Source organism: Micrasema longulum, unplaced genomic scaffold, assembly GCF_059751315.1.
Source record: "Micrasema longulum isolate JH-2025_06_02 unplaced genomic scaffold, ASM5975131v1 h1tg000008l, whole genome shotgun sequence".
Taxonomy (NCBI): domain Eukaryota; kingdom Metazoa; phylum Arthropoda; class Insecta; order Trichoptera; family Brachycentridae; genus Micrasema; species Micrasema longulum.
In genome coordinates, this window is record NW_028277216.1 from 675,406 (window position 1) to 693,082 (window position 17,677).

Genomic DNA, 17,677 nt, shown 5'->3' on the forward strand with positions numbered 1-17,677 from the left:
ACACAACAAAAAATAATAACCAGACGTTCCTCTAGCGTAAACTACTATATTCCAAAAAGTAAAACAACATTGAACAAGAGGCATATCTCTGTGGTAGGTCTTCAGTTAGCTGGATCGGATGACAAAGGAGTCGGAATCCATCTGGTTTAATCAATTGTTTTTTTTATCGCAGGAGGATAAACTAGCAGTTCACAATGGAATTCTAGTGCCAACTCTAATGTATGGGAGCGAAGTATGGAATTGGAAAAATGATGATAAAAGTAGGTGAAATGCTGTCGAAATGCAATCCCTCAGGCGAATGTGTGTAAAACGATGTATGATAGGTGCACAAATGTCGAGATCCGTGAACTGTGTAAGGCTGAGATATGCATTATCGACAGAATCAAGAATGGGGTGCTGCGTTGGTTTGGACATGTAGAGCAAATGGACAACGAAAGAACGGCTAAAAGGATCTACGATGCGAATGTTGATGGATGCAGAAAACGAGGAAACCGAGGAAGACATGGCACGATCGAGTCCATCAAATACTTGAAGATGGACAGGTCAAAAGTAGGAATAATCGGCGTGCGTGCATGAGAAGATGTATGAATGAAGAGGAAGCGAGGTCTGTATGCAAAGATAAAGTGATATGGCGTTCTATCCTCTCTGCCTACCCCTACGGGGAAACGGCGTGATGGTTTGTTTGTAATATATTATAATACATGTGTAAACTAAATATTTATTTATACACCAATGTTTGATTATGTCCAAATGCTTGCAGACTGGCTGGATTTCCTCAACAAAAATTTATTTCAACAGAGAGGGAAAACAATTTTGAGAAGAGAATATGGAAGTCTAGGCATTTACAGGGCTTATGATCTGTGAGTTGAGAAAATGTGGATGTTCAAACATGGGCAGAAAGGTGAATGTTACACAAAGTGTAAAGTGGCTACTTAAACCAGCCAATGACCGGTCATAAGCCCTGTAAATGCCTAGACTTCCATATTCCCTTCTCAAAAATGTTTTCCCTCTCTGTTGAAACACATTTAAATATTTGTTTATAAATTATTATATGTTTATATGTATATGTGTGAATATACTCGTATATGCAAGTGCACCGACTCAACACGGATTTTCTAGCGAGTTAGGACAGGTTTACAGGCATGGGTCGTTCCTGGTTGTGTCACTATAAACTGTGTCTCTGTAATCAAATAATGTATGCATAATATTTTTAATAAACAAATAAAAATAAATGTTTTGAAATAGATTTTACAAAATCAACAGTCAAAACATTCTTTCCTGAAATGATTGCTTTAACTTATATAGTATGTACTTATGAATGATTATGCATATTTTTTTACTTAAAAAAACTTCGTGTATGCATTAAAGGTTATTGTCAGTTATTTGAGAAGAAGACTGACATTTAAAAGAGCATCTTTCTGTGGCGTCGGTATTGTATTATTGTCAACAACTGATGTTTGAAATGTATCAAAAAGGTGTTCGAATTTTCTTTGTACTTACAACTATCTAAAAATAAATACATTACTAAAAAATATTACGTATGCAATTCCACCAATTACAGAAAATAAAGTTTGTATAACGATGTTGTTAACAACATTTATTAGGCCCTTTTGATAGTTTTTACATTATATGTTCAGAAGCCAATGCCGAGCAATATGTAAAATAATTCGCTACATTATATTATTAACAAATAAACACAATATTTTCTAATAAACATTTCAATTACTTACATACAAAAGAGTTGGTCGGAAAACATTTGTAAATTTAATAAAAAATGCATTCAACATTATAAAACTCGATTCGTCAGATAATTATTTTATTAACAAAAACATCAATCATTAGTTTTCTATAAAATATTTCGTTACAATTATTCAATGTACAAATTAATTTTCCTAATCAAATTTTTCGATAATAATATTATCATACACTCTTCAAAATACTTTTTTGCGATTTTTCGAACGAACTAAGGCTTTCAAAGATGATTGTCTGTACCACTTAGCCAATGCCTGGGGAATAAAAAACGTTGTTTCGTTATATTTTAAGAATCAGTATTTCAGCTTATGTTCTGTAAAACAATAACAGGAACCCTTTGCTGTAAAGAAACATAATAAAAAACATTATTTTATTTAGATTGAAACAGAAAACTCGGAATTCTTTTGATTTGAGAATATTTATTCCATGTAAACTGTTTTTATCCGGAGTAAGAAAAATACTTTAATATTACGTTCGTAGAATTTCCTTTACGATTCTACTTCGTTTGAAATTCTTAACTCTTTTAGTCGTAATTCACAATAAACCTGTATTTCTGAGGATTAATGCCAAAACTGCAAATTTGTCTAAAAAAGTTATTTGTTCAAGATAGGGGATTGTTTGTTTCTGCAATTATGTTTCGTAGTTTCCTTCCTTAGTCAAGAAAAGGCATTTTATTTATCAATAATATATTTAAACAACTATACTTTTTTGCGTTTTTTTCTGTCCGGGTGGATTGAGCACGCAGTTCTGTATGTAAAACAGAACCATAACCCTGGACGATTACTTTCGACTCGATGGCTGCTCTCAGGTAAAACTCTCGAATAAGGAAATCGAGTGGGGATAAATCCGACTCAAAGTGTGGTGGTCGGCGCGTTGCCTACCATGCTTGAAGTGCCGGGTTTCTTCCTGGGAAGGGCGACATTAAATATTGATTAAAAAGGTGGTTCTATACTGCAATATTTAATGTTCCTGGACTAGCACCTGAAGCGTAAGGCTGATCACCTTACCTTAATGTAAGAAATAATTTATGTACGCTGTATTAAGTGTAAAAATGCATTGCCCTACGCACCATCGGGTGTCGACACGGGTATGCAGGGGTATGTTGGAGCAGGATTCTCCTACTACTTTGACATGAGTCTCTTTCGTGTATTTTTATTTCTTTTTTTATAATATGTACGTATTGAATATATGTTTGTAATGTATATGTTATATTTAAAATAAATGAATTTAATTGAATTCTGAAGATGATGTTATCTAAGTGAGCTTATGCACTTTTTATAAGAAAAATCCCAAAATCTGTATAGGTTTAGTCAACATGGATATTTCTTGATATAAAATATCCCAAAATTCCGAATTTAGTATGACAAATATTTATTTTTTAACAAATTTCTGAAAGTGATGATTTGTGACATTGTAGAAATAAAATTAAATTGATTTAGGAGTACATTCGGATGCCGAAATCACTTTCACAAATATCTAAGATAGGCACTTTTAGCATTAACCCTCAGATTTTATACAACGCAAAAAATATAAAACGGTGAAGTTTGTAAAAAAAAAATATTAGTATTTTGTTCGAGAAAATTTTCGGAAAATGAATACGAAAATCTAGGCATTTACATGAATTATTGATTCTTTGCGTCATGTAGTATTTTGTGTTAGCGGTATGTAAGGGGTATTGAGAGATGAATAAGACAGGAGTGGACTATAGGAAATCTTGTTGATTTGATTATTGAAAGGTACTATTTACTAGATATTTTAATTTATTTGACGATAGTCAAATAATAATCATTGAATAGGATTAAATTCAATACTAAATTAAACCTTGATAAAAACCGTGGGTAGCTTCGAAACCGGACGGTGATGAAATAAACATTAAGTATTATTGTTATCAAAAACATTTTTCACTTAGTGGTGTGACATTTTACACTTATTTGTTTATAAATTTGTATAAACCACTTAATTTTTTAAATTACACATTTGTTATTATGTTTAGATAATTTAGAACGACTAGGAATCAGTAAAGCCATTAATCGAAAACTTCAAATAATAAATAATCAATTAAATTAACTTCGAGTCCTCTTTTAAAACTATTCCCGTTATGATTTATTTTAGCTTCTTTCTCTCTCTTTCTTTCAATTTTCTGTCTCTTTCATACAATATTTTATTATATAAATAGCAACGCGTGTAATTATAAATTAGTTAAATTCCTGACGATGAGGTAGTAACCTCGAAACCGGTCGAAGTGTAATTAAAAAAAATTAAGTGGTTTATACAAATTTATAAACAAATAAGTGAAAACATTAAGTATTTAGAAACAAATTGATTTTATTTAAATTAAAATTATATAATTCAAAGTTATTCTTAGAAACGGTTAGTAAATTATTGATAATTTTTTTGATTTTATTTAAATATTTCGAAAATTTATTAAAATATAGTATTAACTTTTGTGGTCAGACGTTGAGGTAAATATCTTCAGCCTAGTCGTATATCCGTCGTGGAAAGAAATGGGGTCCTTTCAAAATATAATAAATAGCACATTTAAAAATATTAAAACCTGTGAAATGTGAAATAAATATTCGGAAGTTTCAAGAATTACTGGGCTTGCAATCTTTGAAGACAATGGATAAACGAAAGTAATGAATTAATCTCAATTGTCTTTTAAACTACCATTTCGCAAAAAGGAAATAAATTTTGAGTTTATTCAATACGTTAAAAATTAAGTTTTAAATGTGTTTCGTAATACTTTTAGGAGTCAAGCATAAACAGTGCTCTCGATCGCCTGGAAAACAGACAACAGTTTAAATATATAACAAGTAACCGGTAATTGGTCTAAAAACTACGTTTTACTAAATCCATGTATCATTTTACTCGTGATTCAAATCACACCAAGGGAATAACAGTGGCACAACTCAAAAAACATATTTTTTCAAGTGAGCAGTTATACACACACCCGCGTTTTCGATAAACTAACATTAGTTCGCAAAAACAATGACACAACTGAAAGTTCTCATACTTGTGCCACCTACGTTTAAATGTTTTCCATAATAACAATAGCAAAATGATCATTGTGCCACAATTCTTTTTTTAATTCGAACAAAATTTACATAGTTAAATTTTCTATGCCACACAAATATTTTTTTGAATCATACCATTGATTGTGCGGTTAGAAAATATATCATCATTGCGCCGACAATATCTGTTTAACCCTCGATTCCTCAAAGTAGATTTGGTACAGTTTTAAGACTTTTTTTTTTTGAATTATATTATTATTTAATTTAAAAAAAAATAAAGGCGTAAGTATAGCCTGTGAGCTCGCCAATACATGACAGATGACATTAACATAACCATAGAAAAACATAGCAGTTGAGCTCTCAGAAGTAAAGCAACGTGAATGCAGCAATGCTTGAACTACATGTCAATAATATTCTAATAATAAATAATATTATTTGGCCATACGGAACTTTAAAGCACACCTTGGTTTAATTACTAATAGTATTTTATCGGTTAGGTAGGTGTATTTAAAAAAAATGTTTCGTACCTGAAAAAAGCACAAATAATTATGTTTTTGTAAATGATGTCAGTAGCGACACTCAGAGAGTGGTTTTGTGACGTTTTGACATTTTTTATAAGAAATTCATGGCGTAGCCGAAATACTGTTATAAAAACGAGGATGTTTTTGTTGATTGACATTAGCAGGCGCTACCCAGGGGCGACTTTGTGACGTGAGAAATTATTAAAAAAAAGAGATTTATGGCGTAGCCGAAATATTGTAATTAAAACGAGGATGTTTTTGTTGATTGACGTTAGCAGGCGCTACCCAGGGGCGACTTCATGACGTGATGAAATTATTTATTTAAATATTTTTTTCATTTTATATAGCGTAGCCGAGATAAGAAATTGCGTGGTGTTTTGAAATTTAACCGTGTAGGTAGCCGCCTAGTTACAATATTATTTTTGTATTCGTATAACTCATGTTTTATAATGTTTATGTATTTATCGCTATAAGAATTAAACTAAAGATAGTTTTTACTTTTAATCGATATCCGTTTTTTAAATTATGTTTGTAACACTCAGTAATATTTATTTTTCAAGTATTCAATGTTATTTTTGCATTTAATTAATATTGTTAATATAAAGCGTATTTTTATTTATTCGAATTTACTAGACTGTTTTTATTACAAAAAATAAAAATGCATATTTCTCTATGTATTTTTCTGTTATAAACAATCTATTAAAATAATACACATCAAATTTCCATTGTCTGTTGATTTTATTTGCAATCTTCTTTTTTTTCGATGGTTAAAACTCTAGGAAATTCAAAGACAATAAAAATTATACTGTCATATATTGGCGAGCTCACACGCTATACATAGCCCAAAATAAAAATATTAACGTTCTTATAATTTACCCAAATATTTCAATTTTAGTGACCATTTTTTATTTTATTGTTTTTTTTTAAACTGGATACATTAAAAAAATAGTTGCACAAATTTGTACTGCCAGGGAATTTAGATATAAAATATTGTTATTTTTCAATACTTTATATTTACAAAAATAAGAAAAATGACAACATTATGATTAAACAATTAAAATATTGCAGAAAAAAAAAACAATTTGCTTACTATCATAATTGTAATATTGAAGTTTGTAAATAAGTAGTAATTTTAAACAACCAAATGGATAACAGCACAAAACTCATCCTCAGGAGTCTGGAATGAATTATTTAAAAATGGCTGAAACTACTGAAAAACGTCAAAATATTGAAAATATTGATGAAAGTGATTAGCTACATCAAATTCATCATTTTCATGTGACAGATATACAGAGTTATTTTTCACCAGGACAAATTTGTACTGTCAGGAGCAAAGGGTTAAGTAACATATCAAAAAAATTAAGGAGACAATTCAAACAAACTTTTTGATAGTGGATTTTTTTCATATTTTTTTATTGACGTCAAAAACCATAAATATGTTATTTCACTGCGAAAAAATGATTAAGTATATTTTGTTGAAACAACGTTTCTGCATACTTAAATAAAAAACGTCAATTTCTGACTTGTGCCATTATTATCACCGAGGTTCCAATTAATTTTATTTTCTTGAAAACACCATTCTTTCACAACTCAATTCTCATTTTTCAGTACAGTTATTTGTGACTTTTAAAAAAATGGCTTCATAATTGTATTGGGATAAAAAAAGAACGTTAATACACTGACGCATAGTAAATAGACACGTTATTACATTACTTGTTGCGTCTCAGATTTAGCAAATATTGCGTTGCCCTCAACAATGGAGAAGCTCGGTGCTAGGGAAATGCGGATGTAAGAAAATATTTTCTTACCCGCGGTAAAAATTAGAACATACAATTGAACGTAGTTATGAAGAAAGCAGCAAGTCCACAATTTAGAAAAAAATAGATTTTGGTGTTATCGGATGCAGTAAGGTCTATTCTATGTTCTGCTAAAAACTGCCAGGTTGCTTTCGTACAAAAAACTGTTATAATCACCTTCTGAAAATAGTGTCGATCACAAAATTAGCATTTCTCAATTTGCAGAAAACACCCACAGCACTAGAATTACAGTATTTTAAAAATCATAAAAACTGGTCAAATACGTAATAAGATTCTTGTTCGTAACATCAAAAAACTAATGTATTCATTGTTTATCATTTGTCAAAATTCGAAAACATTTCAACTGTTGTGTATATTCGATTATTCACCCTATTCACAAAAGTGATATTATCTCAGTTTCACTTTTCTATGGCTGGCTGCTTTCTGTATAACTACGTTCAATTGTACGTTGAAGTTTCTTGAAAATATATGCAAAAAAAATATTTTAATGAAAATGAACTACTTTGAAGGACGTCACTTGATCTTCCGAATCAACCAATAATAGATTTCCAGTTTATGGAAAGCTAATTTATGAATCAACAGATCTCATCGAAGAGAACTTGTGACGTCAAACGCGGAGTAATTTTAAAATTACAAAACTCAAAAAAGTTATAACCCTAGTAACACGAAACATAAACATATTTTTTTTAAATTTCAGTTTAGTTTGACAGTCTATTGATAAATAAAAAATATTTAAAAAACACGAAACTTTCTTATTATATGCCATTGCGTTGCATAGCAAATTAAAAAAAACAATGGTATTGTTTAAGTTGTAAAGCGATCCAAAGACAGTGACCCCATTTCAAACTCACCATATTAACATTTTGATCAATTTGATCACCAAGCAACATAGTCAAAATAATCGTTGGTACATTTAATATACAAATTTCTCTTTATCCTTACGTTATAATTATTATATTTTACATGTTTTGCGAAATATTATGTACAGTATGTTCACGATTGTTCTGGTATACAGTGGAGGCTCTCGCTAAAGATCAGACTATAGAATTACACGCAGCTCTCGGGGCCGGGTATGGTGTTGGTGATGATGTGGTCTCTCCGCCGAGGGGGCCTACCCAAGGTAGAGGCTGCGGATAGTCCCACACTGCTGCCTGAGACACTATTCTGAGGAGACATCTGAAAACAAAATTACATTCTATTAAACAGAGCAGGATTTTTACTAGAATACAAAAGTATACATTTTTAAAATATTTCAACGTTATCCAGCTAATGACACATTTAGTTTCTCTGAGTTATTGTGCGGTGTGGCATTTGCATTTCAACTCTTCAATTAAGATTAAGAAAGTATGGTTGCTATAGCAATTCTAAATTGGTAATCGGTTTTCAAAAAAGCTAAAAAATGTTTTTATGTTATACACGGTTTTTCAGGGCCAAACCGCGAAACTTTTATACAGATTTTTTTTAAAGCTTACCATGAGGCACGTTCCTGTAAAGTTTCGCACTCTGGCCCTGAAAAACCGTGTATATTATCCTTACATTGATTTTTAAAGTTTTTATTTATTTTTTATTAATCAATGTATTTCATCAATGGTAAATGTTTTTTTTATTCTGTACAAATCTACTTTTATATTTCTAGTAAATGGTATAACTGTAAATCTCCAAAAAAGAGACTAACTCTTGTGCTTGGAGAGTGACTTACACTGCTATATTTATTTATTTATATAATTTTGAACATACGAGTACATGAGAAAAAAAAATCGGATATAAAAAGAAAAAACAGAAAATAGTAATACATTCATACTAATTAAAATTTAATGCAGTTTTCACACTTGTTCAAAAAATTTCTTTTAATTTACTTTGATTTTATTTATTGATATATTAGTTTTAATAGGTAGGTTTTAGTTCTTTGGGGGGATTATTGCAATTTTTGATACCTTTAAAGACAAAGCTATTTAAAGCGAATTAAGGGATTTTAATGTTATTTTGGTATCTGAGTGACTTATTCACCTCAAATTGTTTTATTTTTTCTTCTTTACAAATTTGTATTACTGAATATATTTTATAAATAGTGTCTACTGTATGAAGATTAAATATTTTATAAAGACTTTCCGTATTGAATGTTGAAGGTTTCTTTAGAATTACTTTAATAATTTATCTTTGTACTATTTTAAGAGGGTTTAATATATTGGCATATGCACTACCCCATCCTACAATACCATATTGTAACAAAGATTATACAATTGAGCAATAAGTTATTTTTAAATGATTGATTTTAAAAATATTTCTTAATCTAATAAATATGTATATACATTTTCTAATACGTTTAACTAGCTCACTCATATGTTTTTTTATTTTAATTTTTGGTCTATGTAAACACCAAGATATTTAATTTTATCTGTTGTATAAAGTACCGAACATGTTAGATCGTAGTTAGATTTGTTGCAATCGCTTTGGTGAATAATTTTTTTTATTATTGAATCCAAATTTGTTTTGTTAATAAAAAATGGGATGATTTTTATCTTTTCCGTATTTAGAGAAAAAATGTTTTTGTCAAACCATAATTTCAATTTATTCATAACGTCATTAGCTACTAAATTTACTGAGTTCCAGTTAACTCCCTCAACTAAAACAACCGTATCATTTGCACATGATATTATTTTTTAATTTAAATTAAGTTTTTTAATTCGAATTGGGTTGTAGTCCCGTGGCTTGTGTTTTGGACTCACGGATCAAGGTCCGTGGTTCGAATCCCACTTTAGCCCAATTTGATTCCCATTTTCTAATACTGAGTTATTTATAACTCGTTGAAAATGGTCCTTAAAATTGAAATATATGAGTAAATCATAAGAACGCAAACATTTTTTTTTCTAAAAAAAAAAATCCCTACCGAAACTTACATTACACTATCCGTGACGTCATGAGTTCTAGTCAGTGAATGATCAAAACACACCAGGGACCTTATGCTGGACTCATTCGTCTTTAGAATCGTATGCGACTTCCGTAATTACGGAGAATTCGACGCGTGACAGCATTCTTGAACCACCCATACGAATGCAGTCGATTGAAAACAAATCGACTTTATCTCGAGCGCCACAAAGCACTCGACATTGACAATCAAATGCGACATCGTACTTCAGCTGTCAAACTTCCTTTTTGTAAAAAGCTCGGCATTTATGTTTGAATGATGAGTGTGTATTTTTGTTGTACTTAACTTAAAATTTACAGCACTGATTAATATTATAATGATGACGTATCAACAAATGTGCAACAAATACAACTGTACTTATTTTTAATCCATTGTCAAATGAAGTTTCACTAGAAACATGATTTTAAAATTATTTTATCGTATATTATACAATATGTTTTTAAAATCCATTGAATGCATATGAAATATTTTTAATAACATGTAGATGTGAGTTATGTCAAAGGCAAATAATAATTATAAATGTTGCAGTGTCTCACTAAAACATGCTCTTATATTTTTTCAAAATATTCCATCCTCAAAATATTCAACGGAAGAAGTCTGACAAGAAACAATAAAAGTTTACGTGTGGCAAGAGAGCTATAGGCCATAAATAAATACGGATTTGTTAGTGTTGCCACTTTCTCATTCGTATTTGTAATTAAATTGTCGGAGGGTTTTTAAGAATAGCATTATGACAAAGCAATCGAGATGCCCAATCGATTATTGTTGAGTGGGTGACAAAATGTTACATCTTTCCAGCATAAAGCTCCTGAACGGTGGAACATTACTGAGAAGAAGTAAAGAAAACATGGGTTTAACTCGGCGTCAATTGACCCGGATGTTAGACACTCGGTACATTTTTAAACGCTCACTATTTATACAATTGACAAAATCGTATCCCCTCTTATCAATACCTAGAGTAAAAATACTAATGTTTCGATAGCTCCCTTTGTTTTAGTAGTGCCTTGCGCGTGGGCTAAGATAGGTGGGTTCAAAGTGAGTTCGGGTGTCCCACACCCAGGTTCATAGTTTGTGTAACATTTTCGGGCACATACAGTATACAAATATATCCCTAAGTAAAAGGGTTATATGCTATGCCCAATATTTAATTTATTTTTATTCTTTCTGAAAAATTGTGTTTTTTATTTGAAATCCAGTTAATTATTATTTAAAAAGAAAAAAGTTTGAATCGTTTATTATTCACATAGCTTCACAATTAGTTAAATGAATGTCTAATTAAAAATAAAAAACAAAATGTATATTGCAGTTTACCCGTGCAACAAATGTAACATATAAATCAGTGACGTTTCAAAGCAAATCGTTTTTATTAAAATTATTTTTATGAACTTCTTCACACTATTTCGAGGAAATTCGCCGTACAATTAAATGCTCTATTTTTACCACGTGGAAGAAATATTTTTTTATATCCCGTTTCCCGTAGCACTGAACTTCCTCATTGAAGATAATATTATTCTCTTCCTATTATTACACGGACCCTGTTCTATAAAATACGCTGAAAAATACACAGAGCACAAATAAATATTACTTCTTCACAAAGGAAATGTTCGTCTCAACAGAAATTTGTTTGAAGTATTTGTGATGTCTTTTGGATACCTCGTCCAACTTTCGTAACGTTCAGCATTAATTTGAATAAATTAATTTGATTATGTAAAGAGCTCGGATTAAATGGTTTGACCGAGAAAAAGCTGCTGATGGCGAAACAGGGAAGTCTTACCTTAATAGATTAAGCCCTCTAAAGGACCAAAGTTGGACCAATTACTTCGTAGCAAGTAGCAAGTACTCCGATAGGATGAGGGCCTTCTTTAGTGATAATTAACAGCTTGTCTAGACGAAGACTAATTTTGACGATGAGAGGAACGTTGGATGGATACAGCTTAGGGAAAAACTTTTATTTTGAGTTCAAAGCTTTCGGTAACTTTCAGCGATTTTTCCCAGAATTTAAATTAAACAGGAAAATACACCCTTTTTACCTGGACAAAAATTTGACAAACTCAATAATATATAGGAGTATTTTTAATTTAGGATCGTGAGTGAGATTGCAAGTATTGATTTCATTATACGAATTTAGTAAGTGCCATAGTAAAATCTGTCTTGTGGTCGAATGGTCGGTGCGTTTGTCGGCCATGCGAGAAGTCACGGGTTCGATTCCTGGCATGGTTGACATGAAGTATATAAAAAAAATGTTTTTAGACTAAAATATTTCATAGTCCCTGGACTGGAGCGTCAAACTGATTACCTCACCTTTCTACCTACTTGCCATATCGACATCATATGATCAAAACAAACCAATGAATGATAGCAAAAATTAGTCCTCGTTCCTTACTTCATTAATATTTACAATAGTTATCACTTATATTATAAATAGGCTTCTGTGATAGAAAGTGCCCACTTCAAAGCGATTATAAACTCTAATAAATCCCAATTTAAGCAAAAAAAGCTCACTTGAAAATTATTTTTATATGACTTTTAACTATTGCCAAAACGATATGCTTAACGATCGTCTGTATTTATCTACTGAGGTAGTACTGAGCGATTACAAGTCCGACTCTCTATACGTTCTCTCAGAAAGATAGTAAAACAGATGGAAAAAATATAACAACAAAATTTATTTTTTACAGTGGTAACTTTCTAACACCTAGATACTCTTATATGTTAATAAGACAGAACATAGAAACATTATTTTTTGTATCTAGGCGTTCATTTTGTTAAACTGACAGTTATGTTAGAATTAAATTCGTCTTCAAAATTTACTTATTTCTCTGTCATATTTTCAATACGCTTTAAAAAAAAAAATGCCATCCACAAAACGATTAAAAATTTAAATAAATCATAATTAAAGGAAAAATTGCTGGGTAGAATAAAAATTTTGACACATTTGATGCGTAGATAAACGTATCGAGGGGTTCTAGACCCATCGGTATAAACCGATGAACTTACATCAAAACTTGATGGTCGGAAGATCGGTAGTATATCTTTGTAGTTGGTCGGGAGAATTTTATTTTCAACTATGACGTTATACTGAAGCTATGTTATTTTAGAGCGTAAATGTGTGTACCGTGACGAACGCTTCCCCTGGTTTCATATCGGTCAGTAGTATATCTTTATAATCGCTGGAGAGAATTTATCTTCAACTATACCGTCAAGGTGAAGGTATGACGTCTTTATCTTGCCATCATAATCGGGGCTCAGGTGCAAATGAGAGCTTGATAATGATGATGAACAGTCATTTAAAAAAATCTGAAATTGATCTACATTTTCCCACTTGCACCTTAATTGGAAATAACCATTTAAATTTAATTTAAATGTATTTAACGAAGATATTTTTTTAAAGAAAAAAAAACCTATTCCTACAGGATTTCTGCAACGATTTCAAGATAACGTCTGGCACTCATTAATCTGGATAGTTGGAGTTTTGTTCTAGTTGTTAATTTTAATTCAACGGATCTACGTATTCATTCACAATTCACAATATTTTAAAACTAAGTAATTAAATTATAAAAGGCGCACAAGTTTCAAAAAATATACAATCCATTTTCTGCTTCTAAAAGTTGTAAAATTTTAAACAAGAGTTATTTCAAGGAAAAAAACTGCAGTTATATCTATATTATATATTGCTTCAGAATTTAAAGGAGTTGATATTCTCTTATTTGCTGATGACCTCAAAATTAAAAAAATCTTCTTTTAACGATTGTTATGTTCTCCAGTCAAATCTAAATAAATTGGGTAAATGGTGTAGTGAAAATCTTATCTTTTAAATGAAGATAATTTTTATTTTACATCGTTCTATAGAATTAAAACCCCTATCTTATGCAAGTTTAATATAAATAATATTGATATTAAAAAAGGACCACAAGTAAAAAATCTTGGAATCCTCTTTGATAAAAGTCTTATTTTTATTTCTCGTATTAATGAAATTACTAATAAAGCCATGAAATATTTAGGTTTTTTAGGTTACGAACAGCAAAAGATTTCAGTTCACTTAATTCGTTTAAAATGCTGTTTGTTGCATTAATTTGTAGTAATTTAGAATATAATTCCACAATTTGGTCTCCATTTTATATGTCTCACCAATATTAGTTAGAAAAAGTTTAACGTAAATTCTTTAGTATTTTTGATGTTTGAAGCACTTACTTTGTGGAACATTATTATTTCATACATTAAAATAAAATAAAATCACTTTGTTTTTATGTACCACTTATATTTTTTATAATTTGACAACCAACTAGTTTCGGCTATACTATGCCTTCTTCAGGGTTAATTACAAACTAACATAACGTATATAATTTTTTCACAGTGAAGGTAGAGTGGGCGTGGCTACGGGGGTAGAGAAGAGAGGGGGTTTGTGTGTGGATTTAGGGAGAAGGAACATATTTAAAATGGGACTATTACTAAGATTTATTTGATTATTAATAATATTAAAAAAATTATTTACAGCCTTTCTAATCTCCAATATTTCAAAATAATCAAGTGCATATCCTTTTTTGTTTGTTTGCAGAATTTCGATGCCATCTTCAAAGTTGAATGAGTGACTGTTTATTAGGATATAGTCAGCAAACTCAGTTGCAAACTAGTTGGTTGTCAAATTATAAAAAAAATATAAGTGGAATCTAAAAACAAAGTGATTTTATTTTATTTTAATGTATTAAATTATTTAGATTCCTAAATTTTAAACTATTGATTCGATGTGTAAACTTAACTTAAAAACATTATCTAGTAGACAGACAATTAATGATTTGATTATTTTGCATAAAATTTTTAATGGCTGTTTGGACGTTCTTGATTTTACGAACTTCATAACATTTAATGTACCCTTAACTCGGACCCGTCAGACTAACAAAACGCTATTTAATATAAACAAATCTAGTAGTAATTATTATATACAATCGCCTATTCAGAGACTAAAGAAACTTGAAAATAAATTTAACTCTATTGATATCTTAAGCTGTTCAATATCCAAATTTAAAAAAGACTTTTATTAATGATAGAATAATTTATTGGGTCAATTGGCCATTGACATTGTTTTTATGGTTTTATTTATTTGAATTTCTTTCCATTAAATTAGTATTCTTGAATTAATTTATTTTTTACTCGCCATCACTATGTAGTTTATAGTTTGTAATTACGATATCTGTGTGTTTTTTGTAATGTAAAAGCCCGCTAGGGCGTTTAAATAAATATACTAGAAATGTTTCGGAGACCGGAGACCCCGAAGAACTTACTTACTATCGCCCAGTATTTATATTGTCTCCATTGAACTTGCAAGATAATAAAGTAACATATAAATAAACAAACAGTTAACTGTACAAAACTAAAGTCCCACAAAGTCAGAAAGAAACAAATTAGAGGGATGTTATCTCCGAATTTCCCCATTGCTGGCTTTAATTTCTTTCAATTAACGATAATGTTAGCAGCCTCTCTAGTATTGTACGTACACAGTTATAGGAAGTAGAAACGTGCTTCAAGTACAGAACGGGAATGAAGTTTACATGTTGGTAAGATAGCGTGCCACATAATTCAGTTAACTAACCGGAGAGAGGTACAACTTTAGTACTGGAGAAGCCCTTAACCTTTGGAAGGCTTTATTCCTGTGATCGCAGCTAGTAAATTAATAAAAAACACGCAACTCCCACGGATAATACCGATATTGAGCGAACGATATGAGAATTAACCGTCAGAGCTTCAAATAGTAACAACCTTAGAAGTAATAAAGTATTTTCACCCTACATAGGAGTACTGCTCGCAAAATACAAAAGTTTGTTATTCAAAGATGGTCGATTAACTCTTAAAAGACTGGTAAATAATCCCCTTTGCGCGCGGTGATGTAACATCGAGTTACCACTAGTAAAAGACGGAATATTCTGAAGTTCAAACATTTTATCGGGTTGTGGTCCTGTGGCTAGTGTCTCGGACTCACGGACCAACGGTCTGTGGTTCAAATCCCACTCTACCCCAACTTGATTCCATTTTTTAATAGTGAGTTATTTAAAACTCGTTGAAAATAGCCCTCAAAATGAAATATTTGGGTAAATAATAAGTACGCAAATATTTCTTTTTTCAAAAAAAAAAAGAAACAAAAAAAAAACATGGAAACATGCTGCTTAATCATTTATTTTCCATAACTTATGCAAATGAACATATAATTGAGCCTTGTTATAGCCAAATAAATTTTAAAAATCATAAATACGCCGCGCATATTACGGTCATTGGTTGGTTTGAGTATCTTACTGTTGGTGTACTTCACAAAAGTCAACAGATGGGAGAGTCGAGGAAATGTGGATGTTCAACATAGGCAGAATGGTGAATGTTACTCTGTGTGTAAAGTGGCCACTTAAATTCTGTAATGTCCTGCTGGTAAAACAACTTTGTGACTACAAATTGATTGTAAATCACTTTGTTGATCCGGAATATAAACAAAGAGTTTCCCACACTCACAACACTAGATTAAAAACAAAGGGCTCCCTGATCGTTCCCCGAATTACAAATTACTTCGGAGAGCGAACATTAAATTGCGTTATTCCAAGGTTGTTCAATGATCTTCCACAAACCATCATTAACATGAAAGATCTTCAAATAAAAAAAAGAACTAAAGACATATCTTCTAAATACTTTATAGTTCCTGCAAATAAATAAATTTGTACAATATAAATAAAATAATGTAAAATAAACCTGTCATAAAAAAAATGTGTCCCACTAAAAAGTCTTCTGACTTAGTGTGTAATTAATTGTAATATGTATTTATATAATAAAAAAACGCTGTTCTGCAGCACTGAAACTGAAACCAGCCAATGACAGGTCATAAACTCCGTAAATGCCTTGACTTCCAATTCCCTTTGCAAAAATGTTTTCCCTCTCTGTTGCAACATATTTAAACACAGATAACTTAAATTAGGTTATTTTCATGTTTAAAAAAAAATTGGCCAAAAAACACCGATTTAGTTAGTAAAATGCTCATAAACAGGTTTAAAAATGTAGTGAAATTTGATGGTCAAACTTTGCGGGGTATTTCCCAACAATAATCACAATAAATTGTTCCGAGTAGGGTCTCAAAATCATGTAGGAATTTCCTGGGCGAGTTGGAAAACACGTAATAATAATAACTAAACTTGTTTTAGTCTCACAGGACCTGAACCTTCCCTGTTCAGGTAGGGAGGGAGAGGGAGGTCGGTCGTTGCTATTATTTACATCCCTCTAAACCAGTGGAGAACGGTGGTTTTATTTACAGGTAAGCTATAAAAAAATATAATTTATTTGTACCTACTATAATGTAAGTTGTATATACGAAAAATTGCTATTTTTCTGTGGTTCTGTCTGATACAACATCTCTCATCTGTGAAATCAACTCAAACGACGTAACTTTGTGATATATTATATTATGTAGCTATATTATTATCCATTAATTTAACACATAACTTATATAAACGTTTATAATTCAGTCTGTATTAGGTATTCTCATAACGATTGAAATGTCAACTGGCCGATTTGTTCTAGAAATGAATAATGCCAAAAACGGCCGCGTCGAGCGCCACGTGTGTTGCGAGTCATATGTCAAAAGTATCATCTCTATGAAAAATAGTCCTTAAGAAATAATGT

At 30.8% G+C, this 17,677-nt stretch overlaps 1 protein-coding gene across 1 annotated transcript in view; it reads right to left on the bottom strand.

Moving 5' to 3' along the window:
* Positions 1 to 5,618: 5,618 nt before the first annotated feature.
* Positions 5,619 to 17,677, bottom strand: part of LOC148285760 (uncharacterized) — an 82,251-nt gene continuing 70,192 nt past the window's right edge. The window contains exon 4 of the mRNA XM_088230560.1: positions 5,619 to 8,277. Within this exon, the coding sequence (XP_088086686.1) occupies positions 8,149 to 8,277 (129 nt within the window). The 3' untranslated portion in view covers positions 5,619 to 8,148. The remainder of the gene's footprint in view (positions 8,278 to 17,677) is intronic.